General features: G+C 40.8%; 1 protein-coding gene across 4 annotated transcripts in view; it reads right to left on the bottom strand.

The window, feature by feature from the left end:
- The window catches only part of LOC311193423 (BEN domain-containing protein 5), a gene marked incomplete at both ends in the record, with an annotated part of 931,749 nt that overhangs the window by 323,576 nt on the left and 580,906 nt on the right, over positions 1-27,267 (bottom strand). For 3 of the 4 annotated variants that reach the window (XM_084266247.1, XM_084266249.1, XM_084266250.1), the window contains 3 exons: positions 17,585-17,777; positions 21,614-21,827; positions 26,389-26,537. The exons of the other annotated variant lie outside the window; for it this stretch is intronic. In XM_084266247.1, coding sequence (XP_084122373.1) covers positions 17,617-17,777; positions 21,614-21,827; positions 26,389-26,537 — 524 coding nt within the window. Of the gene's footprint in view, positions 1-17,584; positions 17,778-21,613; positions 21,828-26,388; positions 26,538-27,267 lie in introns of those variants that run through there. 4 annotated transcript variants of the gene reach the window in all.

Here is a 27,267-nt window from a genome sequence, read left to right as displayed (position 1 = left end):
CATTTTCAGCAATTCATCCCCAGTGCCTTTTCTGACTGCCCTATTCCAGCTCAACAGTTCCTGTATCCCTTAAGAACTCCTTTACATCCCAGCCACACTCAACAGCCTTGTTTCATAAACCCCTCGGTCCTCTCCATTGTAATCAACCTCAACCTTGACAGCCAGCTACCCATGGAGGTACTGTGGACAACTTAAACACTTCAGTTTGGACAGAAAGTGACAGGTCTGTTGGAGGCCAGCAGAAGGCTGAACCCATGAATGCAGTGATCTGTCTTACCTAAGGAGACAGAGTGAAGAAAACAAAGAGAAGAGACCTCTGGAGCCCCCTAATATTCCAGCAAGGGAAGGTGACATATCCTTCAGGGAAAAAAAAGGAAGAGGAGAAGGAAAACCAGAAGTCACATCAAAGGTGATCTACGAGGTGAAAGGACCTCCAAATGAAGACAGCTCATGCAATGAGTTTAGAGTTGAAAGGCAAAAGGCAGGTGGGACAGGACTCCAGGCAACAAGTGAGGATGGGTGTTTTTAAGTGAATAAAACATTCTGAAAGAGGAAAGGACCAACACAGACTGTGTGTATAATAGATAAGATTTGCTTGCAACAGACAGGAAACTACATCAGGAGGAAGGAAGATAAAGATTCATAGCTCTGAAAGCAACCAAGGCAATGAGTTTAAGTAGCCTTTGCCACAAAACATCTCCATTTCCAAGTCCCTGATGCAGGGAAGGCAAGTTCTTTTCTTGAAAGGGCTCTATGAGCTGTGAGCTCAAAAGCACAGAACAAGCATTAGTTTTAGATTATTTTACAGGAAGGTTATAGTAAGGGGTTTTTTCCCTCTTCCATCTTTTGGAAAGATGCATGCCACATTTTTTTGCCACAATTCACAGCCAAGCTGCATTTGGAGATTGAAATCACCCTGCTTTTTGATTGAAAACACGTGATGAGGCTACAAAGAATCAGAGTTCATCAGGCATCCATCAAAAATATTACCTACCCTTTGTTCAGCTCTACTCCTATTTAAAGGACTTATGTTTTCACACCTCGAGATCCTTTAAAAGGTAAATTAGTTTTGACAACCTATGCTTCTTTTTTGGTAGGGAAAAGATTGATGTCTGCTGTTTTACATCACTATCACTGATGATTTGTAGGCCCGTGAAGACAGCAAATGAAATGACGTCTGTTGGTTTTTTTCCCCTTAAACTGATATTAAACTTCACTCCCTTAGACCTTTTGGACTGGCTTGCATATGACAGCATTTCATTTGTATTCCAGCCAAATGCCACGCTATCTGGTGTCATATCAGGTAGGACAAATTCAGGAAACACAAAAAAAACCCAAAGAGGGATTTCGGATTTTTATCCAGCATGCAATAATATGTCCACTGGCAATGGCTTCAAGGTTGAGAAGATGTCACTTTATTAACAGAGCATTTGTGCATGCCACGGCTGCTGGGAAAATTCCTACCGATGCAGCCAGGCATCAGAAAGCTCTTGGCAGAATAGTTTATTGACAGAGGAGACTCGACTGATCCAAACTGGCTATTTCACCAGCTCCCCCCATCAGCTGGAAAAGTTCAGAGGATTCAGACTAATTTCTGTGTACTTGGGTGGAGAGGAATACATTTGCTCAACTTGTTAAACCACTGGAAGGGGGCATACACAAAGAAATGTGCTCCCACACAGGAGCATCTTTTACAGGGGCAGAAAGGAGGAAGGGATAGTAAAGTTGGAGAAAACTCAAGTTAGGAGCACAACATTTACAGATCTGTGAGTAGGACACTTAAATTAAGAATGGTTGTCTACAAAATGACAGTTACAGGCTAGTAAATTGATGTTCAAAGCTGGTGAAACAAAATACAGAAACTTAAGCCTTTAGAAACATTAATATAGTGACCATTTGAAAAAAAAAACTATTTGCCTTCCCCTTTCTCCCAACCACAGTGAATGGTACATCAGGTTCTTGTCATCCTTAGGCACCAATGTTACAAGTTCATTCAGAGATACTGCAGCCTTTGCTGCCACAAGCTCCCCAGTACTCACGGTTACGTGGCAGGCAGGTCCATCTCATCTCCTGGGGCTCTCAGGGTGAACTTGAACAGTGCCCATAGTGCACAGGCCACCTTCTCTTGAGCCACTTGCTGCAGTCACACTTGCCTCACTTTTGGTTCATCCATGGCCACCTGTCTTCCCCTCTCCAGAGAGTGATGTTCTAATTGTGCATGTCCTTTTGTGGTCTGCTAGCTCCCAGTGTCAGCCAAACAAGTGGAAGCCAGAATTAACATAATTCATTTTAACCTCTTGGTACAAAGGCATTTTACGTGGTTCACCCTATGACCTCCATGCACAAGAGCCTGCTATCAAAACAAACCACCATATGCCAAACACTGATGCCCTGAGGTAGCTGTTCAGAGGTGCTTGGACCATGATGGCATCTGGGCAGCATCACAGACCAGCAAGTTATCCTCACCGCTTCTGAGCTAAAGGCATCTTAGTGCAGCACTGAAAACAGCAATGCTCTGGAGAACCTCAGACCATTTTAACAGCGTCAAGTTCTAGTTCTTCTCAGTTTAGCATCCAAGCCCTCTTCTAGTGTAAGGCCATCACGTTTCCTATCCAAAGTGGTACTGCCCTGCATCCTGCCTGCAGCTGCAGTACAGCAGTGTGACTGTACAGCCTGATGCAGGCAGGGCTGCTTCAGGGGCGAGAGGGAAGGTTTGAAGCAGAGGTGTGAGTCTCATCATGCAAGAGCTTGGTCATGATTGACAAGTAGAAACTGTCAATGTTCAGTCGCTCCCCTTTGCCCCGCAGCAGCAATCTCTGCTCCCAAGTGCTGAAGTGTGTTTGCGTCTGAGCTGCAGCTAGTGTGGAATTTGCGGATAAAGGGACTTTGAGAGCAAAGTTTCCAACTTTCCAGGTCTCAGATGAAGGTATTATCACTTTCTACAAACCGTACTTCCCTTGAAGAATCAGGACATTTCTACTTAAGAGGTCAAGTGAGGACTTGGATAGATTCGCAAACATTGACTTACATAACTTCTCCAGCAAATGCGTGTAGCACAATGTGCATCGGTTGTCTGAAGGATATAGGTGCTGTGCTACTTGCAGAGAAGGTATTAGTAAGTACTTGGCAATGCAGGGTAGGATGTTCATCTTTAATCGCCGGGTCACGCAAAGCGTGAGCAGCTACTTGCTCACATGAGCGACTTAGTTCACAAATGGTTGTTGAAAGAGGAGCACCCTGGCCTGCACCCCACTCTCAGGGGCTGCATTCCACATTTTATCCATCAGGACACAAAATCTGGAAATGCTACCTACATTTGAGCCTGATTGCTTGACGGGACCCCAAATATTTGTGTTGATTTAGTAATTCAAGGGATGCACCGATAACCACATGACTGAGTAGCAGTTGGCCTTCATTTTTCCTCATTCACAGAGGACAGGATGAGAAATCATTAGTTTACTCTTGGCTTCGATACAAAGCAGTGCATTCTCCGAGGCAGCGACCATGCGTTCCATCAATGTTCGCAGAGCACTTACAGCAGCGAGGTCCTGGTCCAGGGCTGGGGTTGCTAAGCAATATGGAAATACAAATAATAAACGAGTAACAGCCACCTGCAAAAGATTACATGCTGAATTGTACCTTACCGTGAAAGCTTATGTTTCAAACTTCATCTCATTTAGATTCAAATTTGCTGGAATTAGATTTAAAAAGAAGGAATGATTATTGTACAGAATGTTTTGAGAGATGTAAACACTTCCTTTTCTATTGCTGTGATTCACTTTAGGGTTTGTTTTTTTTCCGTACGGCATTTAAAGCATGCAGCTCTCTGGAACACAATGGGTGGTTTGCTTATTACAGCACAGACTTGAAACTGCTTAAATATATTTTTCTGTCAGTGTGTATTTGTGATTCCCATATTTAAAAGGTGACTGTTATTCTGTGTACAAATGTGTCGTTAGCATGATTGATGTCAGAGCAGTGTTTGCGCTCCACATCGGAGAAGATTAAAAGCCGCTCACACGAAATGCTCTTTACAATGCCCAGCAAGGTAAACATACCATACTAGGAAATCTCACAAAAGAAACTTCCTCTCAAGGCCACCTCACGTTCACTGTATCTGCTCAGAGCTGGAGCAATATGGTTGTTACTGTGCATCCCTTAAGAAGGCAGATTCCTTCTCTGCGGGCTTGGTTTGTAACCCACTGGAAAGGTTCCCACTGACTTTAATAGGCACAACGTGCTGCTCTGCACCATATCCTGCATCCAGGGCCAGACAGGGCTGTGTCTGAGTGGCACAGCACATGCTAAGACAAGGGAAAGCAACAAGACCATCAGACCTGGGGCTTTAGGAGTAGATTACATCTACTATCTCCAGATAATTAAAAAAAAAATCAAAAGACACACTTTTATTTAGATTTGTAGTGCCTTGGGACCTGGTGAACGAGCATGGGTCTGTGATTCTGTGTAATAGGAAACCTCTGCAAACAAAACTAATTTGGGGTCACTTTGGTTTCAAGAGAAATGGTGGGAAATAGGGGAAAAAAAAAATCCCCTTTTCCCAGTGGGATCCCAGTAACACAAGTCACTCTAATGCTTGGCATCTACCTCACCTGCAGCACCCAGACTCCTGTTATTACCATGCATTGGGAGCCACAATAACCCTTCATGTGTGAACGTCCACAGTGAAACTCTGAAGTAGTTGGACTTTTACAGGCTTGCAGAGAAGAGGTTTAAGCTTGCACTTGCTGTAGATAGAACAGTCTTGTACAGTAACAGTTATACAAAGCTACAGTTTGCTAAGCAGCAGCAATTTAATTGCAAATTTGAACCTTTGTCATCAAAAGATTATCCTATCTAGGGACAAATGCTATTTGCAACCTTTGTACACCACTGGCGTAGTTTTACCCTGAACCCAAAACAAACAAAAAAGGTAATTTGCATGTTTTTTTTTTCTTTTCCAAGTTAAGATGCTTACAGTTGGAATCCTCCCTGGCTCAGAGGCAGGAGAGCAGCCTCAGAGCACAGACAGGTAAAGCTGTGCACAAATCCCAAAGCGACAACTTCTGTGGAAACATGTATGTTTTGGGTTCTGGAGAAATGAAGCAAATCAAGGTGATGCCGAGGTAGCAGAAGAAATTACGCTAATCCGAACTACGAGGGAGGTGCCGTGTTACACACCCGGATATGAAGCTTAGTATTTGTTTTTTCATGAATGCATTTCACACTGTTAAGCTCACAAACACGCTGTGCTTTGAGGCTGATCTGCACAACAAAGACACAACCATCAGAATTCAGGGCATCATGGATATTGGGGTTTTTTTCAGAGATATTACACGTGCAGGTCAAGAGTTGGAAAGTTTCAAATGACTCTTGCCAAAAGCCCTCAAGGTAAGTGCTTCTGAAACACCAAATACAGACGAGTGTGGCATTATGTACTTACTATCAGCTCACCTGAGCTATTCATGTTTAACAAATATGTAAATGAAAGCAAGGGTGAAGCTCAGCACACTACTGCAACAGCACCCAGGAAAAGTACACATACGACACCCCAAGGAAGTGGATCCGTCAAAATACCAGTGGCTAAAATACCCAGGCTTCAGTTTCTGAAGCTGCCCAAGAGCTTTGAAAACTCAGTCCCCATTAAGTTTATCTTCCAGATGGCTTTTCAGATCCCGGCCTCAAGTTTGCACTGGCATACACCGCATCTTCTAAAAGCCTTTGGATAGTCTCCTGATAAAAAACATCCAGTGTTATTTGCCTTTTAGATCAGATGACTTGGGATTATGTCATCAGTGCTCATTTCTGATTTAAGGTGAACAAGTCACCAGCTCTCTATTTCTAAGCATTATCAGTCATTTACTGCAAGGAACACTACCCGCCCCACCGGGACAATCTGAGCCTTCGTTAAATGTTTAGAAACAGTTTTAGAATAGCTACAAACCTACATAAAGGCAAAGATAGTTTTCATATAAGCACTGGGTAAGTACAAACCCTGGAGACAACTACTAATGGCACCAGACAGGAGGGGTACAGCAGTGTGATGCAGCAGCAGAGAAACATCAGATGGGAAGAAAAGATCCCTCACGATGACTTTCAGGAGGGGAATGGTGGAGGTGAGATTAAGTTTGACAGCCTAAATGTAAGTTCCCAGACTGATAGGAAGTCTGGTATACGTTAGGAGCTCAAATGAATGATATCATCAACTGCAGCAGAGCCATTGATTGCTGCCAAATTATGAGTCCTCAGCATGACAAAGCCACGAAAAACGCAGAAGATATTTCTAGAGAAAGGCACTTCTAGAAAGATAACGTCACTGTGTAAGGTACTGTTACCACCCCAGATAAAATTCAGCACAAAGCATCACTGATCAAGAAGGATCAGACAAGTACAGAAACAGCTGACTAGGATAACAGAAGATGAATTGGTGAGCCTATCTTCCAAGTGAAATTTAAAAGACAGTTTGGTCTAGGAAAGGTAGAGTAGATATGATCTTTCACAGACTCTTCAAAGGCAGAAAAAAACCCTGCTAAAATCTGGCAGCAACATTTGCTCAAGAACAAATAGACACACGCTGCTTATGATTAAATTCAAACTGAGGTGGGGGAGGGTGGAAGACAAACAAGCAAGTCCTGAAGAACAATGCTCTAGGCTTACCTACCACTGTGTGCAGAAAGAGCAAAATAGGAGCTGATGCACCTGAGGAACATCAAGCCTTTGACCGTACAGGACCAGTGACTCAAACCTGAGTGAAAGTCCAACAGCAGGGCCATGCACCTTCAGGAGTACAGAACTGCTTTCTCCAAATTTCATCATAAAAGCTAGGAATTTAACAGTTCCCTAGGTTTCAGGATAAGCTGTTTGGGTACAGTCAAACAACTTCACTGTAGGAAGTCACGGTGGAACAGACATTCTTGGACAGGAGCACCATACTTCTCTAAATGAACAAGTTGATCTCATATGCTATAAATGTTTCATTTCCATAAGACTGTAGTGTTTAATTCACCTTAAATATCATTATCTTAGTCCTCCATTAACTTAAGCCTTCCAAATGAAACTGAATTATCCCTCACAATGACACACTCGTGTCCGATGTGACCTGCAGCAAAGCAATTCAAGCTACAGCTAGAACTGTTATTTCATTGCTTATTCCCTCTTTCAAGGGAAAAAATACACGTACACATAATGATGTATGGATTCCTGATTTGATAAGGCACTTGTGCACTAATTAATACATCCTTCTCTAGATTACAGTGTAATAACACATCCATAATGCTCAAGACAGCCCTCACATTTTCTACTGTCGCCTTTAATACAGAAAAGCCATTTCTATCCTTCTTCAGGCAAAATAACTCCAGATGAATTTAAGGACATGAGAAAGAGATTGGCACATAGCTTACACCACTGGGAGACAGCTAGGGATTAGCAACAACAGGACTTTCTGTCCTAAACTCTGACTCCACTAACCAGTGCCGAGGGATTCATGGTTCTGGAAGGATGTAGGTCATGCCAGAGGGGACACACGAAGTCCTGCAGGAGCCTGGAGGCAATTAAAAGTGGTGATGCAGTTCAGCATCACCACAGGCAGTGAAAAGGGATCTCCCCTGAGACTGGAAATCGCAGGCAAGAACCATCTATTCATCTTCCATGTCTCTGACAAGAAGGGATGACTTGGTTATAAAGCCTTTAAAATGCAATGAGTCACTTCTCAAAAGAGGTCACTGGTTACTGAAATTTTGCTGAAGCATTTAATGAAGAGAAAACCTTCGAATAACAAATAGGAATTCCTTTAATCACACTGCATCTGATTCTTCCAGTAATGACATTTATGGTACCTGACAGTACAAACAGGTAATTCTCATATGCAAAGTAGAGGCGATACTGGCCAACAAGACATCCTGCTGCTAAAAGCACTCCACTAACATTTTTTTATTTCCCAGGCCAGAAAAGAGCTTCATTATCAGCAAGCACCAAAAGATCCCCAGCTTTTGCAGAACTGTCTGTATTTTCCATGTTGAAGGAGAAGGTGGTGCCGCTCAGGTTCACTGAGGAATTCTCACAAAGTACCAGCTCTGAAGACACCCACCTGTAAGTGGATATACTGAACTCCATAGCCTGACCCATGCAGGCTGTGCCCCAAGCACCAGCTCCCTCACTGCTAATGCCACCCAAGTTCTAAGAACTTGACCACCATTGACCTTTAAACACATCAGCCATGTCCTAAATGTTACAAGCTGACAGCGCAGTGGTAGATAATATACCATGGAAGTACCGAAGATCCAACCCAAACCCGATACAGAAAGATACCCAAATTGTCTCAGTTATAACACGCTGACCTGTGGAGCACAGGAGGCTGGCAGGGCACAGCAGCCCTCCTCTTGACTAGCAAAGTTGCCCTCCTTGGCCTAGTGAAGCTAGCTGAGTTGCCATAGATAGCTCCTATGGCTACCTTTGTGGATCCCACCACAGGTCAGATTATGATGAGACAGTAAATCCCTTATCCATAAAGGATGAAACACTGGCAGAACTTGAACTACAAAGTCAAAATATTTCAGGTACAGGTTCTACTTGACCTTGAGAAGAGATCAGATCAGTCAGGTAAGCAGAGAGAGCGTGACAGCAACTTCTGCACCACCCATAACCCTGCAAAACATCACCAAGCCTTGCCCCGTGTTTAATATGATCCCACCCCTGTGCTGCAGCAAGAGAATCAACTTGTTTCTGCCCTTGGGATTACAACATGCACTTGAACAGCTCCGATCTTACCCCTCCCATCATTAAGCTTCGATTTAGTTAAAACCTAAACAGGCCCTCCCAAATCACGTGGGAAGTGACCACCTTGGGTCATCCCCAGACAAGGAGGAAGCCTGGATCAAGCAGGACATTGCAAGTATTTTTTCCTTGAGCTCATCAAATGAGGATCATTATTTTAACTAGATCAGCTCAATGGTGCTGTCCTGTCCATTCTCTGTAAACGACACCTGGACAAACCAGCACGTCAGCTTTAAACCAGCAGAGGTATTAATTTCAGATCAATAGGAAATATAAAAATATCAGTAGACATTTAAGAGTGAAACATCAGTTACTTCTCCGAAGGGGCAGTACACAAATTTCTCGATGCCTTTACAAGTAGAAATAAACCAATAATGTGATTTCATAACACGTATAAATGACCAAGTTAATTAACAGGGAATCTTCAGAGAGACGATGAAGGAAGTTTAGAAAAGTCTTGTTTGACACTATTTGGAATTCTCAAAGGAAAAGGGACTTTTTAAAAGATTAATTACAAGGTTTTTTGCTTTACCTTGGTATCATTTCTGTTTACATAGTTAAGCCAATTTTGACCTTCAAAATTCTGGCAAAGCACAATTTTCTTTAAACCACCTCAGTGGAGGAAGTTGGCAGTTTCTCATCTTGTCTCTGAGGTGAAGTGAGAATATTAATTATTTAGCAGGCACAGTCAAACAAAATCTGTGTAAGTCCTATCCAAAGCAACCTTTAATTTATCAAAGTAGACACCACAAGGGTTGATGTATAGCAAGTTCATCTTCTGTCAGGTCTGATTCCTTTACAGGGTTTGGTTGAAGAGTCCAGACTGAAATAATTCTACTAAAGATGGATAGAATACCTTCCCTTCATTCTGAGTATTTATAATAATGACAGCATAATGACAGCAGATCTTCACCATTCTTTGGCAATGCATAGGTATCATCAGCCTGGAGAACTCCAGTAAAATGACTGGGGCTTCCCTTTCTTCTAAGTTTTATTACTCAGTGTCCTCTTTGCTGGGAAACTCTGCTCACCTGCTGCTTTTTGCAGCCTGGTTGACACCATCACCCACCTGCCTGGCTGAGCCATGAATAAGTGGTTTGGCAAGCAGCAAGAACATGCTCTGTCTTGTTGGCACACATATAGTACTGGGTCAAAGAGGAAAGCGTGTTAGAGATAAATACTCATTATTAAAAAGGCATTTTCATGACAGAGCTGTATTTACCAGTACTGTAATAAGGGAATAACAACTAAAATGGTATTTTGGAGAACATGAAGAACTCCTCTACAGAAAGCATTTCCACAAAACTAAAAATAAATTTGGGTAGACATAAAGGGAAATATTACAAAAAACAAGTCACAACCTAGAAAACACCTAGTAGAGGAAGACGGAAGAAATCTCGTCAGTTGAGATGTTCATGAGGTGGAGAAATGCTGAGGCAATGTTAAGACAGACAAATCAGGAACCAGGAATTAAAAGTTCCCCAAGAAATAAGGCACAAGTTGAGCAGCGAGGGTAGTTACCCACCGGAATAAACTGCTAAAGGAAAAGACAAGTTTAAAACTTTGATGCCTTTTCGAGATGCTGTGGGGTTTTTAAGCAGCATGCTGCAGTCCAGCCAAGGTTTCTCTTCAAAGGAGCAACAGAGCAAAGCTGTCTGATGTGTTTCTGCAGGGGACCATGCCATCCCATCGACTGACCCACCAGCAGATGCAGTCTTTCCACCCTAACTCAACAGCTAGGAATGTCCTTCTCAAGAATTGCGCTTGGATCACAGGATTTAAAATAGCTCTTTCTTTGAGATCACCAGGTGGCCCTATTTCATACAGTAAATGGAAAAAAGGGAGTCCCAGAAGGCAATTTAAAGTCATAAATCAGTATAATCTGTCAAAGTGCCTAACACTTTCCATTGCTCATCTGACAGAAACAACAAACCAAATTTAGGCATGTTAATTATGTGGGCAACTTCCAGGCCACTCAGCCTCGACAAAAAAAGGGGGATCCTCTGTTTTGAGAAATAAATGTTTTTAAGAGGTACTGCTGAAAGATGTACTGATTCCATTTCACCACTTTGAGGCCTTCATACACGAGTGAGATTTTCTTTGCTCTACTCTGTGCTTTTGTGTGGCAAGAGGAAAAAAAAAAAAAAGGAGAGGGAAAACGCTGCTGTGAAGTCCCTGAACTGCAAAGTCTGCCCTACAGTGACAGCAGTACGACCACATCTCCTAAGGAAATGCTCTAGCTCCGTGTCACTTATCCCCAAGAACAAGCAGCAGGTATTTCACTTCAGAACCCGTCTGACAACTTGCAAGGCAGGGGCTGTGAAACGCTCCCGTCTCCTCACCTTTCAGGCAACCAGGGAAGACTCTGCTTCCCCTTGCAGAAGGAATGGGCACAAAAATGGAAGACCAGGAAAGCAGGCAGGGCTGGCTAACTTCAGGAAAAGTATTAATTTGTGGATTTTGCATGGTATTGACAGATTTATACAGAATAACAGTACGTCTGTAAACATGCAGCTGTGTAAGTGCACGAGATAGAGGTCCCTGCAGAAGAAAACGCTGATTATTCTGCTTGTTAAAGGTTAAATTCTTGGCACGTAAGAGTGATTGGGCTTTTTTTAATTAATAAAACTTCTCACTGATTGAAACCTTAAATGCCAGTCAAGCTGCTTGAGATTTTGCTGTTTGGCTACCCACTTCATCTAAATTGCACATATTAATTCCCTGTGGGAAGGTGAAAAGGGCTACACAACCCCTCCACGACCTGTTCCCGGGCTTCCTGTAACACCAGACATGGGATCCTCCTCCACATTTGGCTGCTGCTCAGTGGATCTCTGTTAATTCTAAGTTTAGGAAAGCCACAGAGTCGAAGTTGCACATATTTACTGGTGTTGCAATGAACAACCTTTGTTGGATGAGTTGCCTTTAGGGCAAGACATCCCTCTAGGTTGTCCTACCCTATCTTAACAAAGGGGGTGGTTCCTTGCACTGTGCTCACCTTCACTCCTGCTTCGCCCCAAACTCTACATCCTCATTTGCTCACTCCTACATAGTGAAATGCACAGTGAAATGCAGAACTTGCAGTGTGTCCAGCGGTCCAGGAAGGATGAAAGTGTCCTTGCAACTGCAAAGAAATCAGCATCAAAACATTTTAATACAGAACACAGGAAAAAATGTAAGTCACAGCTTTCAAAAATTTAATTTTTGGCCCTTTAAGAAAAGGAAACACAGAACATGAACTCGGAGACAGATGCTTTGCCCCATCTACATTCAGCCCTGCTTGTCTGAGTATTATTCTCTAAAGGCACCTCTATAAATCCTGCATGGAAAGGAAAGACCACGGCACGTCTGGCTCACAGATGCAAAATGTCCAAATGGACTATTTTCAACTATCAGTGGGCTAATATCCCAACTTAAAACATGGAGAAAGATCTCTCCCATAAAACTTCCTATTTTGCCAATACAAAGAAAAAAAAAAAAGACGACACATGAAAATACTTTAAAAAAAATTAAACTACAATTCAGTAAATTTATATAAACATTTGGGAAGACTTTAAAGATATTTGTGTATGAAAGAATGTGAAACTCTCCTGTGTAAGCTTTTTCATCCACCACAGCCTCATGTGGAAGGGGCTGGCACAAGTGTGATATGGCACCATCAAGGCACATTTCCTCTACTGCTGTCCCAGTACATCCTTCACATCCAATGAGGTGAACACCAAAGGGTGTTCACTGCCAGTTCCTCTGATCATCACTCCAGCCCATGAAACCTACATCTTTCTCCACTCCAAAAGCATGAAAGCTCAGGCTAACCATAAAGGATACTGAAGCACCAACAAGCAAAATTTCTTATCTTCTATTTCACAGGACTTCAAGCAATTGTTATATTACAAAAAGAGCCAAGTCACCCCCAGCCTCCCCCTCCTTGGGTTTTCTGTAGGGCTCTAATTTCAAACCGCTAAAGACTAAAATTTAATAGGAAAGCAGGTAGCCCGATTCATTAAACATATATACTAATAAAGAGTTTAGTCCCATTAAGGTTTTACTATCAATAAACAATGAACATAAAGTTGTAACTCTGCTAAATGTGAGGCAGCAAAGGAAAAAATCCTCCAGGCTCAGCTGCGTCCTCTCCTCCCAGACCCATTTTCACCTCTATTTTAATCCAGACCTAATGCAGCTTCATCTGATGTCATAGGTGAGATATTTTCCTATTTGGGGTAAACAAATGATGTCACAACTAGAGGACTGCTTTCACCACAGGACTGAGCAAGCAGGTATCTGATGCACAGAATGAAAGCTATTGTTCAAACATAAACAACAGAAATAATTGCAAAAGTAAAGCAAACGAGCAGCCAAGTAAATTAATTCCTTCTTGAATCACTGTTCCTGTTTTCCAAGTCCAAATGATTCTCCTTTCCTGTTTAGGAAGCCTGAGGGGATGAAAAAGTGTCCAAGATGGTGAAATTAAAAATTAGCTACTGAGCATGAAACATGCAACGATCGCACTTCATAACATTTTTATTGCCTCAGTGTTGTATGAATCACTTCACAGTTCCACACTGTTACGATGAAAAAAATGACACCAATAAAGTCTGAGCACTTGATGTTACGACTTCACCAATGCGAGACTAAAGGCAAGCACGGAATGACAGATATTTTCAGGGATACTGAGAAAACTACCACCTAATTTGAAGGAGCACCATTTTCACCCGTTTCTTTCAGCGGAGTGGCTATTCTCACAGCAAAACATGGAATACTGGAATAATCCTCAGCATGGCGCCGTAGGACACAACCTCACTTTCCCTTTCACAAACAGTCCGAGTTTGGGTTACTCAAGAGTTACAAGTGGAGTTAATGCACAGCAAGGACATAGCTAACACCAAGCATTCCTAGCTCTTACTCCTTTGCAGTTTTGTATTGCTTTAACAATGACCTGCACTTTGCTTTTTTATTAGTCTACAACTTCTGGAAGTGGGAAGCTGCATTATCTGTACAATTTCATTAAATCCCAAAAAGTTCAAGTTATCACTGCTTAAAACTTCCAGGAGGACAACAAGCTCTGCTTAAGACAACAAAGCAGCATCACAACCATCTATCAGATACAGCATCAATGGTACAGTGCACAGAAGTGACCTCCCACAGGGAGACCGTGCCTTCTTTTGACACTCGTGCTCAATAGCTAACCAAATGCAACCTTAAATTCCTTCTGCTTGTAGCTCAGCTTTGACATGACTAAGTATTTTAGAGCTGCCATACTAAAAAAATAAATAAATTAAAATAAACCCTGTCTATAAAGCATCACTAAATCCAAACCTGTTCTGTAACAGCTGAACCTAAAAGTATCTTTTGTCCTACCAAATACCAGCTTTCGTTTTTAAATAGAATGGCTAGCCACCCTGACTGGGGTATTAAAATATCTGTTAGGATTCTTTCCATTAATATAATAGCTCATTTCCCCCCTAAAATCATTAATGGAAAATAAAGCCCTTTTTGTTAGCTCTACCCTTGCCTCCTTGCAAGCCTGCCAGAGGCACCGTAACATGGATCAGGTCACAAATATTACGCATTACAGCAGCAATGTGTGGCAACAAAGGATCACATTATTTATGTAGCAATAATACCTTCTTCCTGCTTTGATCCCCAAAAAAGAAGTAACAGTATGTACTGTTCTCTCAGGACAAAACATCAGTTCCTCTTAAATCCATGCTTTTCTGATACTTACAAATCCGTGTTTACAGAATGAAGTGACAGAGAGGCACAAACCTTGGGATGATGAACGAGGGGCACCACAGGGTGTAATAAAACCCATTTCATGTCAAAGTTCTCTCCTGTTTCATGAGATGTACAGGTATGAAGCTAAGCTACAACAGGAAAAAGTTAGCAGGCACTGTTTCTGCGCAACGTCTCCTATGGTAGATTCATGGCAGATGCATTATGAAGAAAGCAAAACTACGTACAGGCAGACACAATTATGGAAGAATTAATGTACCAACAAGAACAGGACTGGTCATAAATGCAGTATAAGGTAGTGAAATGAAATCTACAGTTAATTAATACTTCTGTATTTCAGTGCAAAGAAGCAAAGCCTGTTACAGTCCATATTTTCCCTTGGGTAACGCTGGAAGACACAACTGCAGCCAACTTCCCTACTAGAAATTATGAACACACTGGGAAAGACTTGTATGGTCTTCATAGGGGCTCACAGGGAGGGAAAAGAGGAGTAAAGACCAAAGAGAAATACAAAGGTGTCATTCGTCTGCCCCTGCTGTCCCTTACGGAGCCCTGTGCAGATTGCCTTACTGCTACCGTGCCCAAAGCTGACTGCTACCAACAAAAACTTATTTTCAGAAATCCAAAGGCTTAGTTCAAGTTACAATACACAAAGAAGTGTATTACCTTTAGTAGGTCCTAGTCCCTTAACCGTATTTCAGCAGAGCTTCAGGTCACACGCTAAATGCCAAAGGACACACTGTGAGCCCCCGCAACGCTACGCTTCAAAGTGAATGAACCTTTTTGTGCCCCCACATACTCTTGTTGAACCCTGCTAAAAACCACCTGCTGGACCCAGGCTGATGGGAACTGCAGGAAGAAATTACCAAAGCCTTCCAAGGTACCTTCCCCAAACAGAAAACTGCAATTCTCCAGCACTGTGCAACACTAACATCTGATGGGACGTGCCTGTCAAGAAAAAGCCTTGCAAGGATGATGCTGTTTTTTGCAGAAAGACTTAGAATCTCTCATTTTTGGGGCCAGGCCAAAGTCCCAACTCTAATTAAATTCTAATCTGCTTTTCCCAGGTTTCATAAAATGTCGTCTCAAACAGGCTTATCTCCTAACAAGTGCAGCGTGATCTTCTCATTAAGGAATCTGTTACAATGAAAACACATTAGTACTAAAGCTGTAAAAGACGGAGGAAATTATGGACACAGTCCCCCAAATTAGCAGATTGTCCTAATACAACTTCTAAAAAACCCCTGTACATTCACAGGTCTGCTTGAAAAGTGGGAACTTGCAGTTTCAGTGTTTCTTCAATGTTATCTGTATTTTGTTCTTTAATTAATAAAAGGATACATGCACTGACATTATAAACACTAATTTGCTATTTAGCATCCCAAATTAGGAAGCATAAACATTTATGCACTTCATTAAACACTACCTAAGAACACTTTGAGATTAACAGGAGACAAGCTAGGCTGTTAAATGCGATTTCAGAATACACATAAGCCACCATAAAAAGACACTCCCCCCCTCTCCATCTCCCGCCATGAATGTTCCCCAGCTCCATCCTCTTGGCACCAGCCCTTTTGAAATGAACCTTGGACACCAGTGAGACCTGACCCATCTGTGCAGTCACAGGTGCGAGTGGAAGGGATGGGAGCACAGAGGCACGAGCAGTGGGAGCGGGGTGTACCTGTTTGGCCGCACGGCGCAAAGCCCATCGTGACGCTGCACTTTAGAAAGCATAAAATAAACACTTATGCCCTGAATTAAGACATCACTTCATCACAGGTGGCATACAAAAGACAATGTGGTGGTTTTTTCTCCATCTCTTCCAAAATGGGCACTGTACTCCTCCTCTCACCATCCATCCCCAGCCCTTTAAAGAATCCTTGTGTGCTACATTGAAATTATCTCCACATAGGGGACACTAAAATAGGGTTAATGTTAGGGTGCAGCAGGGCTACAGGATAAGAACAGGCAGGAAGCAGTTGTTCAGCAGTAGAAAAGAAGCAAATGCTGATACTCTTGACAGATAACCACCACTGTGTGCGTAAAATAAAGGCAAGTTTAACAAAGATTATCAATACAAAAACCCCCTCAAAATATATCAGTCCAGGCCCCAAGTATTCTCCACAAACCTTACTCTCAAAATCCTATATGAAACAAGACTTGTGGCTATTTTATTTAACTTATAATCAGGTATAATTCAGCCTCGTAACAAATTATTCCTTATAACTTTGCACCACAAATCTAACTTCAATGCAGAAAATTATTCCTTTTTTTTTATTTAAATTTGTGCTGAAAACGTCCATTGTTAAATTATGGACTCAGAGGAAATGGCACTAAATTTTCTATTATACATAATCTTGCCACAGCGTGGCAATCATTAAATCAACTGAAAATACAAATACACTAAAAATATAGTGTTTCAAGAAAAGTAATATGTACACACTGAAGAGCTTTGTACCATAACCAGAAGTCAGAAGAGTGCCTTGGTGCCTGAAAAAGAAACGCTTTTAGAATTATTATTTTTTAAAAATAAATTACCATGGTTTTGCAACTTACAGCTTTGGGTTTTTTGTTGTTTCTTATTTTTTAAACTATGATGGCAAAGGTGATCTAACTACAAGATAAGAAGTGAAAAAGAAGCATATTTTTGACCAAATATATTGTCAAAGATCAAAACAAAGATTTATAAAAACGAACGATTGAAGTTAAGAAAAACACTTTGTAAAGTACAGTAAAACCCTTTTCAATAGCAAAGTGGATTTTGGACAGTTTCTCCTTCTAAGCAGATGTCTGCTGCAGCCTAGATCCACTCACTCCAGTAAAACAAGATGCAGGCAAAATGGGTTGGTGTTGGCAGAATTACAACCTATATACAGAACTGCAGGCAACATAGTGCAACTCATTGCAAGAACCTCTGAAAATTCAGTTTCGTTATGAGTGGACATTATTTAAATGCAGGTTACACCACAGAAAGGCTTTTGACAGAACTGCTCAAAAAAGGAATCAGTTATAGGAGAGTTAGCGCTTCAAGTCAGCTTCTCCCATCAGCAAAGATTCCACACAAATCAAAAAACAACACTTAAGTAAAACACTAAGACTTTATTAAAAATCCAAAATTTATTGCAAATTGTACTTTGCACTTTCCCTCCTTTCTTCATTTTTACATGATTTATTGATATCCATGATTTTTTCACAGATGTACTTGTTGACTTTGGAGAGTCTCTGTGCAATTTCAGTTTCATCCACAGTTTCTTGTGCTATTCTATCATACAAACATTCTGGGGAGATAAAAAAGAAAGGAAAGAGCCATTAGGATATTTTTAGAAAAGAATATAGCCCTGCTAACTACTCAAGAGACAGCACTGAGTAAGCACTGGGTTTATTTGTTGCAAGACAACAGAAGCTTTCATCAGTTCAGTGGCTGTTTTGTTAAAGACAAGATTTTTCACCAGGCTTGAATCTTTGGCACAACCAACTTCCAGTTACGCTGTGACTACATCAATAGGCTTTCTCTATGGAAACATGCTAAATCCAACCTTTTACAGTGTCAGTCTTGCCCACCTAACTCTTGCATCTACCACTATCTCCACAGCACATTTAGAATCTTTTCCCCAGTCCAGGGTCTCACTAGAACTGCTGCTATCTGCAGTTCCATGGGAGTCACTCTTCCCACCACACCTTCAAGACAGCAAGTGATGATAACAGTTAGGAAGAAAAGCAGTAACCAGTAGAAGACATTAACTGATTTAGTTTTCAAATCTGTTCAACATACATTAATGCTGCATCTTTATTGGGCACCCTGTCCCTAGGCATATTTTGCTTTTATTAGTAGATTATTTTGGGTGAGAGCCATCTTCTTGCCTGTTTGCACAACACGCTTTGCGAACTTAACTGGAACACAAAACCCAAGCACTAGTAATAGCTGCAGAAGCAATGAGGGCAATGAAAGTTGAGACAATTCTGCTCCACAGAGGTTGGTAGCTCGGTGCCAGAATCCTGCAGAGGTTACTGAAATCAGAGGTGGTGCAACACACCCAACTCCTTACTGACAGGATTTGGGTTTTTTGTTTTCATGTGAAATGGGATCAGTAGGCTTCCCAGATTGATTAAACAAATGCTGTTCTGCTTTGCCTAGTAATCTACTCCAGTAGCCATTTATTGCTTCATATACAGAAAGCCATAGAGATTATCGCTTAATTAACATGGTTTATAACATTTCTAATGCATCATATTAAAAAGTTATGAAAATTAAGTACTATGCATGCTTTGTAGTTCATTCTGAAACCTCTCAGAAGTTTTATAAAAGGTTATTTTGCATTAACAAGGTTTATAACAGTGCTCACGCATCATACTTTTTATAATTCCTTTATTACATACTACACAGTAGGGATTTTTAAGAAGCTAGAGATATCAGGCACATTAAGAACTAATGCTGTCGTTCAAAAATCTATTTTAAATAAGTTAGTCTGTGTCCACTGAATGATGAGAACATCTAAAACAACGTGGATTTTATGTTCTAAGATGCACTGAATGTAAAATAAACAAACTTAATCAGCCTAATAGCAGAAATGCTGATCCGTAGTAAACTGGGATTTGAAATACAACACCTAAGAGGCGGCATGTCACTGAGAACTTGAAGAAGCCCTGTGTGTATGTAGGACAAACTTGTACTACAACTACCTCAGGAATACTCCCAGGTTGTGGTAAGTGAACGTCCAGTCAAATGCAGGCTGTTATTAGTCTAGCAACAATGTCAAGCCAAGAATCATCTGACAGAACTCATTCATCAGCTGTGATCCTTAGCTCAGTGTGACCCAGACAGATCCACCAGCATCACAGTTCTTCCTCTTGCATTTCTATGAGGGGCTACAGAAATAGGCATACTGGCTAAGGGGCTCCCAAGAGTGATCTCCCAAGCTTCATCTGGGGCTTCTGCTGCTTCTTTGCCTTTTGGCTTTAGAGGAGCATATACATACCCCTTCATATTTCTGATTGGACCAAAACCTCAAGTAGAGCTCAAAGACTAACAAGGAGCTTTATTTCTACCTGTGCTGTCTGACCCAAGTCATTGGCCACATACACACTAACTTTGTCGCATTTCACCATTTTTCCACTTGCTACTCATTTGTTTTTTCTTCTCCATTTCCATACCCCAACAACTTCTTATCTGATCACTTCCACCTCTCCAGGAAACACTGCTGGCACAATGGGGCAAGACCTGCTAACAGTGATGCAAATGCAAAGGACAAAATAACGTGGAAAATCACAGTCACGTGCTACCCAGTACTGCTGCTACATGTAGTCTGCTTGCTGCCACCTAAAACACTGGCCATGCAGTTTACATAGTGCAAAAGAAGACTGCACAGTCTTGAGTCTAACAAAGGCTAGTCAAAGACAAAGTGAAATAAACACTCGAAGGAACATGGAAAACCAGGGTGTGGAACAGCAGAATTCAAATGAGGGTCAAGGCTGGAAGCAGAATTATGACAGAAAACACAGGAAAATGAGGGAATAGGGCAGGGTTGAACTGTTGGACAGTGTAAAGGTACAGAAGAGAAGGAAGGAAAGGGCCCCATCTGCCTCTCATCATGTACCTGCTGGAACATACTCCCAAAAACTCACTGTAGCCAAAACCAGGGGAGTTAGAAGAAAGCTATCATGTAAATAGCTCAACCAAAGCAGACTGGCCCTGGGTGAAGCAGAAGAGGAAATTCTCACATAAGCAACCTTGCCAGCAGCGCTGAGGAACAACAGCCTCCAGCAGGGAAACCAGAAAGCTCTTTGCAATGGGCCAGTGAAAAATAACTCCTTTTTACTGCATGTTTGGAAGTGTGCACCTGGTAACCAATTCTGTTTCTCATTAGGAGCTGACAAGGGTAGCCACAGCCACAGAGTGGATTCCTTACACGGCCACTACGTCATCACCTTACTCCATATGTTAGGATTGCACCAAAAGGTCCCAGCCAGAAGCAGGAAATGGAAAATCTTGCACTTCCACAGATAATTCTTAAAGCAGATCAGTAAAAAAACCCCACACCCATGTCTTTTACTCATTTCTTAGAAACTGAGAAAAGTGACAGTATGAAGATCAGCTTCCAGCACAAAACGCAGACACACGCACACACGCAAACAGGAATCGTATTTCTTACTTCCAAAACGTGGTACTTGTAAGGCCAATTACAACAGTTCTTAAAGTATTCATGGTTAAGAGCACATAGCAACTAAGAACAGGAAATACAGAATAAGGAAGCTCAATCGAATAGGGAGATTTCTTCCAGCCCTACTGCAATTTAGTATGGGCACAAAACCTAAAAATCCAATTTCAGTATGTATTCCGTGAGGAACAGACTCAGTTCTAACTTAAAAAGAAGCCTGAAATACCAAGAGAGACAGAAATGAATGCAAAACACAAGCATGACAATACAAAGGGACTGAAATTCACTATTCATCTTAAATAAAGGAGAAGGCCTTCTCTCTCTCAAAGTACTACATCCACGGACTCGAATTTGAAGTTACTGAAAGTGTCATTGCAATTTTTCCTGCCAGATAGGTCAGCGACTTACACTTCCTGTTCAAATTCCAATTCAAGTGCAACAATTAATTTTTACTATTTCAATTTTCTCCACTAGGAAGGGTAACACTATTCTTTCTTGCCTTTGAAGGTATGCGTATTTTTATAGTCACAGCTATAATGGTTTCTGTGCCTCATGCCAGAGTTGGTTACATTCTGGATGAAAGAATGTGGTAAAACTACTCTCAGGCTTGTTAAAAGGAATATATGCATTAAAAAAAAAAAAATCACTACATTAAAAATGAATTCCAGAACAATGTGGTGTTCTTCAGGCTCAGAGTCCTGTCCTGCAAGTGGATCAAAGTGATGATCTTCTGGAACCTTACTGAAGTACAACTCTTCAGCTGTGAAGGCCTGCACTGCGCACAGCTATTGCAATGTGTTTTACTCTTCCTGGATACGTATGCACTTCCCAATGCAATAGCAATCTGAATTACAGTTTTTAATCAATTAATTTTATATGAGCTGAAAAGAAGCATCTTTCAACTCAGTGATTAATAGTTAAACTCCAAAGCAGGAAGCAAAAGTTTTCAAATAACCTACCTCTGACAATGCTTAATTTGTGAGGTGAGAGAGGTGGCTTGGGAACGGCATCTTTCTTTTTTTTGGTTGCAACTCCTGTGACACTTCTGTTCTTGAGAACATCTGTTCCCCAAATCATAACCGCTAGATTTTTTGTATACTTTGAATCTCCTTGTGTTACTTGCAGCTGGTGCCATTTCTCCTCATCTACCCAAATTCCACTGCCAAGATGGACCTAGAAGGTAGTAATAATAACAACTTATCTATGGAACGTAGCACACAACAGTATCCAAGTGCTGTAGGAACATTAATATTAGGTACTATAATAACATTAATTAGGGCTGAACAAATCCATTTTGCCTAATTCTCAAATTTCTCCAACTCTGTGGGTCAGGGAGTTCAAATCAACATAATATGGTTCCTCTTCCTCTTTGTTCTCAATTCTTCTTACTCTCTACTTTTTCACCCCCACATAGCCTATCACCTGAAAGACTACATTCAGGAACAGAGACAGAAGGAGGAAACAGTAAATACAACCAGTATTATAAAGGTATGCACAGCATATAAACCAAGCAGTTGCACCAGCCTAATTCAGGACTAAGATGAAACATTGTCTTCAGTGTGAAAGCTTCCCTTTGGCTGAAACTGGGCCTTACCAAAAGCGTATTTTGGAGGCAATAGAGAGGAATATTTCCTAAAGTGTATCCTGTACCTGTTGACAACATTCAGCCTGATAGTTTAAAGTAACTAGAAAGGGAGAAAGGATTTTGAGTGCTACAATTTCAATCAATGCAAGCCAAGAAAGTTTGGAAGTTTTGTGATCCTCTAATTCTGTCATGAAGTTCGCCTATCACGCACGATCGATCTATCCAGGTGAACAGTGTTTTGTGGAAAGGCAACGACCCACTGCTGCAACATCATAAGCTTTCCATTATGCAGACACTGGGGAGCAGAGATACTGCACTGAAGAGGTACAGCAGGATAATACAGGTACTGGGAAATGCAGTGTGAAGCCACTGCAGAGACCCCAAAATGAAACTGCTCGAGTCTAATTGTGCTTATTATAGTCTGGCTCAGCATTTATTATGCTGGCCTGACTCCCATGGAGCTATTCTGTATCCAACCCAAGCTTCCCGGTGCTCCAGACTTAAGACGAATGCAGGAGGAGAATATGAGTACCATCCTTATGCTGACACCTTGTATGTTTGAGCTGATAGTCCTGATAACCAGGACACCATCAAGAAACAGCAAGGATAAGAATTCCACTAGTAATGAGCAGGGGTTGACATGAGCGCAACCAGGATGCAAACACTGGCCCCTGTGTAGACCCACGATACTCCGTACGTTGTACACCTACGCTCCTAATTGCTGGAGTACAGTGCAGCCTACCCAAACTGGCTCTGCTCACAGAAAGCTTTGCTCACACGGGGATGAACTAACTTAATTTGGCTGGATCCCCACATCTCATCATCCATGACAAGCTAATGCGTGACGTATCTATTCTAATTACTGACAAGAGCTCACTGCACTGGAAAGGATGGAGACAGAACTCACAGATAATTCTGTAAAAGCATAAGAAAGTCAAAAATACGTATCAACTGGATTGTTATATCCAAAATTTAGGATTCATAAAATCTGATCAAATGGAGGGTCTTTCTGTAACACTAACACTTGAATAAAATCTTACTGCCTCCTCCCAATTGAAAAAAATAACCCTGTGAACAAACTTCTATGGCTAAATTATATTAGCAGATGCTGTTTCTCTTAACTGAGTCGCTCTTAGTTTTTCATGTTTTCACTCCTTCCATGTAGCATTACGTAAACTGTCCCTGCTACCCATATGGATCTGAACAGTATCATACAAGTCCCGTTAAATGCAATGAAAATTGGACAAAGCTACTGTAAAATTTTATATACCTGTAATTTTTACTGCCTGTATTCAACCAAACCCCCTTTTTCTATTTTTAAATGGAAACCTGCTTTAATTATTAACGAGGGCTATAACCTGAAGAATTCTTTTATTACAACGACAGCATCCTTCAAAAGCAACTAGTTGTTTAAAAACTTAAATAGAAAAATATGAATGGTCTGACTACCAGCTCCCTTATAAAAAACAAATGAGAAGCCTAATATAAAACATATATAAAGCAAGCTGCCACTCCTGCAGGATTTTCTACACTAGCGTGATTCTAAGAAGCTTTTCACAAGTTCACATGGTATTTAGCCAAGAATGGAAACAGAAGTAAGCCCAACATGAACACCCCTTTTTACCTTCCTTTCTTTTGTCCAGCCTCTTTATAATTGCTTTAAAAAAAAAAAAAAATCACTCTTTTGGTGCTCTTTACATATTTTGTAAGACAACTTGAATCTGAGTGAGCAGTCTGTGCTTCAAAACAATCAGATTACACTTATAATTCAGTTATTTCTGTTCTGATTTTGGAAAATTTATCTGTAAAAATGGGTGTGAGTTACTTAGAAAACATCTAAGATTAGCAATGTTGTGACATGCCAAATTTATCTGCAAAAATGGGTGTGAGTTACTTAGAAAACAACTAAAATTAGGAAATGTTGTGACATGCCAAATTTTGGATGTCTGTAATACTCAGTCGTAGAGACTGATTAAAAACCTGATTCCACTCTGCAGGTTTGTCTGTGCTAAAGCTTGTCTAGTAGTTAATTCATAAGCTCTAGGTTATTTATAGAAAACAAGAAGTTACAGGGAACATTTTCAATGTTTATGTTTCAGACAGATCATCTGGTCTCTGAGTGTGCTTAATTTATTAAAAAAAAAGGTTTCACTGCTATGAAACAACCTATGGTAACAGCAACTACGTGACAGCCAGCCACAGCCACAGCAATCTTGTGTCTCCCTTCTTCTATTTGTAGCACTGGTATGGCAAGGAATTTAGTCTGTCCATGTCTCAGTTTACCCCCTGTGAAACAGGCTGGGTACTGTTTTCCTAGTACTCCCAGAGCTACGGGAAGCTTACTGCACTCCAGATTCAGAAACCATTTCCTTCTTGCTGGCAGAGCTGCCCCATGGGCCAGGCCCTTGGCTTGATGAAATCAATGGGAACTTTACCCCCAATTTCAGCAACTGCAGGATCAACCTTCAAGCACAACGCAACAGAAACAACAGCAAATTCAAAGCAATGCTCACCACTGTGGCTGTGCTAACATGTGCAATATAGCTAAAGTGTTTCTCAGAAGATGAACTCTTTTTTTTTTCTTCTTTACTTTTCTTTAAATGAATGCCATAGGCTCTTTTTTAGCAAGTCTGTTCTCAAGGGGAGAGATTTATCTGTTTTGAAAGAATCCTACTAAGATCAAATCTGATGCCACAAAGGGCAAGATTTCTAAAAAAGTATTTCAACTACTCTAGTGGTGCATGTCAATAAAGAAGTAATGAAAAAAGGCATAAATAAAGACAATTAAAGAAAAACAAAACACCATACCACCCTCCAACACTCTCAGTACATTATTGGTTCACACTTCGGGTACCTGAGCTTGCTAAAGCCTCAATAAATAGGCAAACTTAAAGACCAAAGTAACAAAAAGTTAAGGAGATATTAATATCCATAAAGACAGAGAAAACTTCAGCAACAGAAGTGCCAAGAAGCTGGCTGATGAAGTAAAGGTGCAGGAAAAGCTGCATACAAATACTAAAGGACATGCCCTATGCCACACACCTGAAGCAGAAAAAAAAGGAGGTAAACCAAACTCTCACAGTAAATATAAGCCAAGTTTTCATTGCATACATATACATAAAATATACAAGCAAATGACATATGTTAGATAGATTAGGCAAGAAAAGCTATCTGAACCAAGCAGCTGTCAAACTGCCAAGATTATACTATTTTTCACATATATTTTGTCCTCAACAATTATGTTGGATTCAAAAATGACAGACACTTGTGCAATCAGTCTCGTAAGACAGATCTGGAATGCAGTAATTCATGCTACTTCACCAGTGATTCCACTGCGTGCCAAAGCTGAAATGGACACTTCTTCCTAAAAGGCTCTCACATGACGGTACCAAATAGGTAAGTATCCCAAGAAACAGGATTTGCACAGGCTATTCTGAAGGACATATTGGTTTGTAAAAGAAATATAACATTCATTTAATAAGGGCAACAGCTCTAAAAGCAGGCCTTGGGAGATGAGCAGACACCGTGTTAAACACGCTGAAGTCTGAAATACTATCAGTCAGGTTCTGGCAAACTGCAGCTGGATGGTATTTCACTAACTTTCTAGAAGTATCTGGGAAGTAGCACTACATCAGCGTGATTCAGTGCCAACACTCCTACCAGATTCAAGGGAGCCCATTTTCATGGCAGGGTTCATATTAACTACTAGACTCCAATTCAACCAAAAGATGAAGGCTTCTCTGCAACACAACTGCAGCACATCAAAAACACTGAAGATCCTTCAGAGAAAAGTATTTCTGTTAAGTAGACTTAACTTTATAATGTGGGATACTGACTTTGGTCTCTGCCCAGGGGATTTATGTATGTCATCAATCAGACTACGCCAACGTGCTTGTGCATGCACATTTAATAATGATATTCCTTGTGTTGCACAGCATTCGATGCTCTCACTGCTAAGGATAATTTTCTATGCTGTTCATATTTGTGCAATTTCATTATGTTCCTCAGCATAAGAGCATACTTGTATGAAAACTGAGGAAATCTGTATAAGCTGCTACCATGCAAAACCCCCGACATCATGAAAATTCCACAAGAAATTCACCTGATGGACATTTACAAATCATTCATGCTATATTTAGTTTAAAATACCTTTCCATTCTCGAGAATATACTTGTCCATTACTGGAACAGGGGCAGGATAGTACGTTGATGTATTTGCTTCCTCACTGAAGGTCTTCTGTACCTCAGGTTCAGGCTCAACTGATTCTGGTTTTACTTTTTCAAGCTCAATGGCAGGTCCTAGACAGTTAAGAAAAGAGAGCTGTCTGCTATCCCAGAGAACATGAAATCAATCACTTCATCACTCATGGTTAGCATAAAATAACACATTAGTCATGTTCATTTCAAAGTTAGAAAGAGTTTAAACCAAAATCCTACTTCTGGTTATCAGTAAATAAAAGCAGGATATGTAACTCTGCTTTATAAACATTAAAATGATTAATTTTAATTTAAATGTTTCATTTCATTCTTAAAGCATATGGTCCACTACAGACATGGGTAAGATTGCCCCAATGGCACACTATGAAAATTATGTTAAAAAGACATTGAAATTATAAACCAAAAACAATAATAGTAATTCTTCAAATAAGGCTTAGTATATAGTTGCATAGAAGCCTACATAATTTACTGTGATAACTACATAAGTTATCCACACAGAATTATAAATTTTATAGAAATCTGAAATATCTTTAGATATAACAGAGGTATATTAAAATTAGTGAGGACCTACAGAAAGGCTATAGACACAGGCTTAGGCTATTTATGCTGAAGTATCATGCACAGAAAGAGTACCCAAGGCTAAAAAAACCCCCACATAAATTAGAATTTTGATTGTCCAACCCACCCAAGATAGATTTTTATTTTTAATGTAATTAACAAAATTTAAGCACAGATTAAACAACAGAATACTAGTAAACATATGTTTGAGGCTTCAAAGGAGGATAATTATTTTGTCAGTCATCAACTTTTC

This window comes from Gallinula chloropus (genome assembly GCF_964237585.1).
Source record: "Gallinula chloropus genome assembly, chromosome: 6".
Lineage (NCBI taxonomy): Eukaryota > Metazoa > Chordata > Aves > Gruiformes > Rallidae > Gallinula > Gallinula chloropus.
The sequence above is the reverse complement of the archived record's forward strand: the minus strand, read 5'-3'. Positions and strand labels throughout refer to the sequence as shown.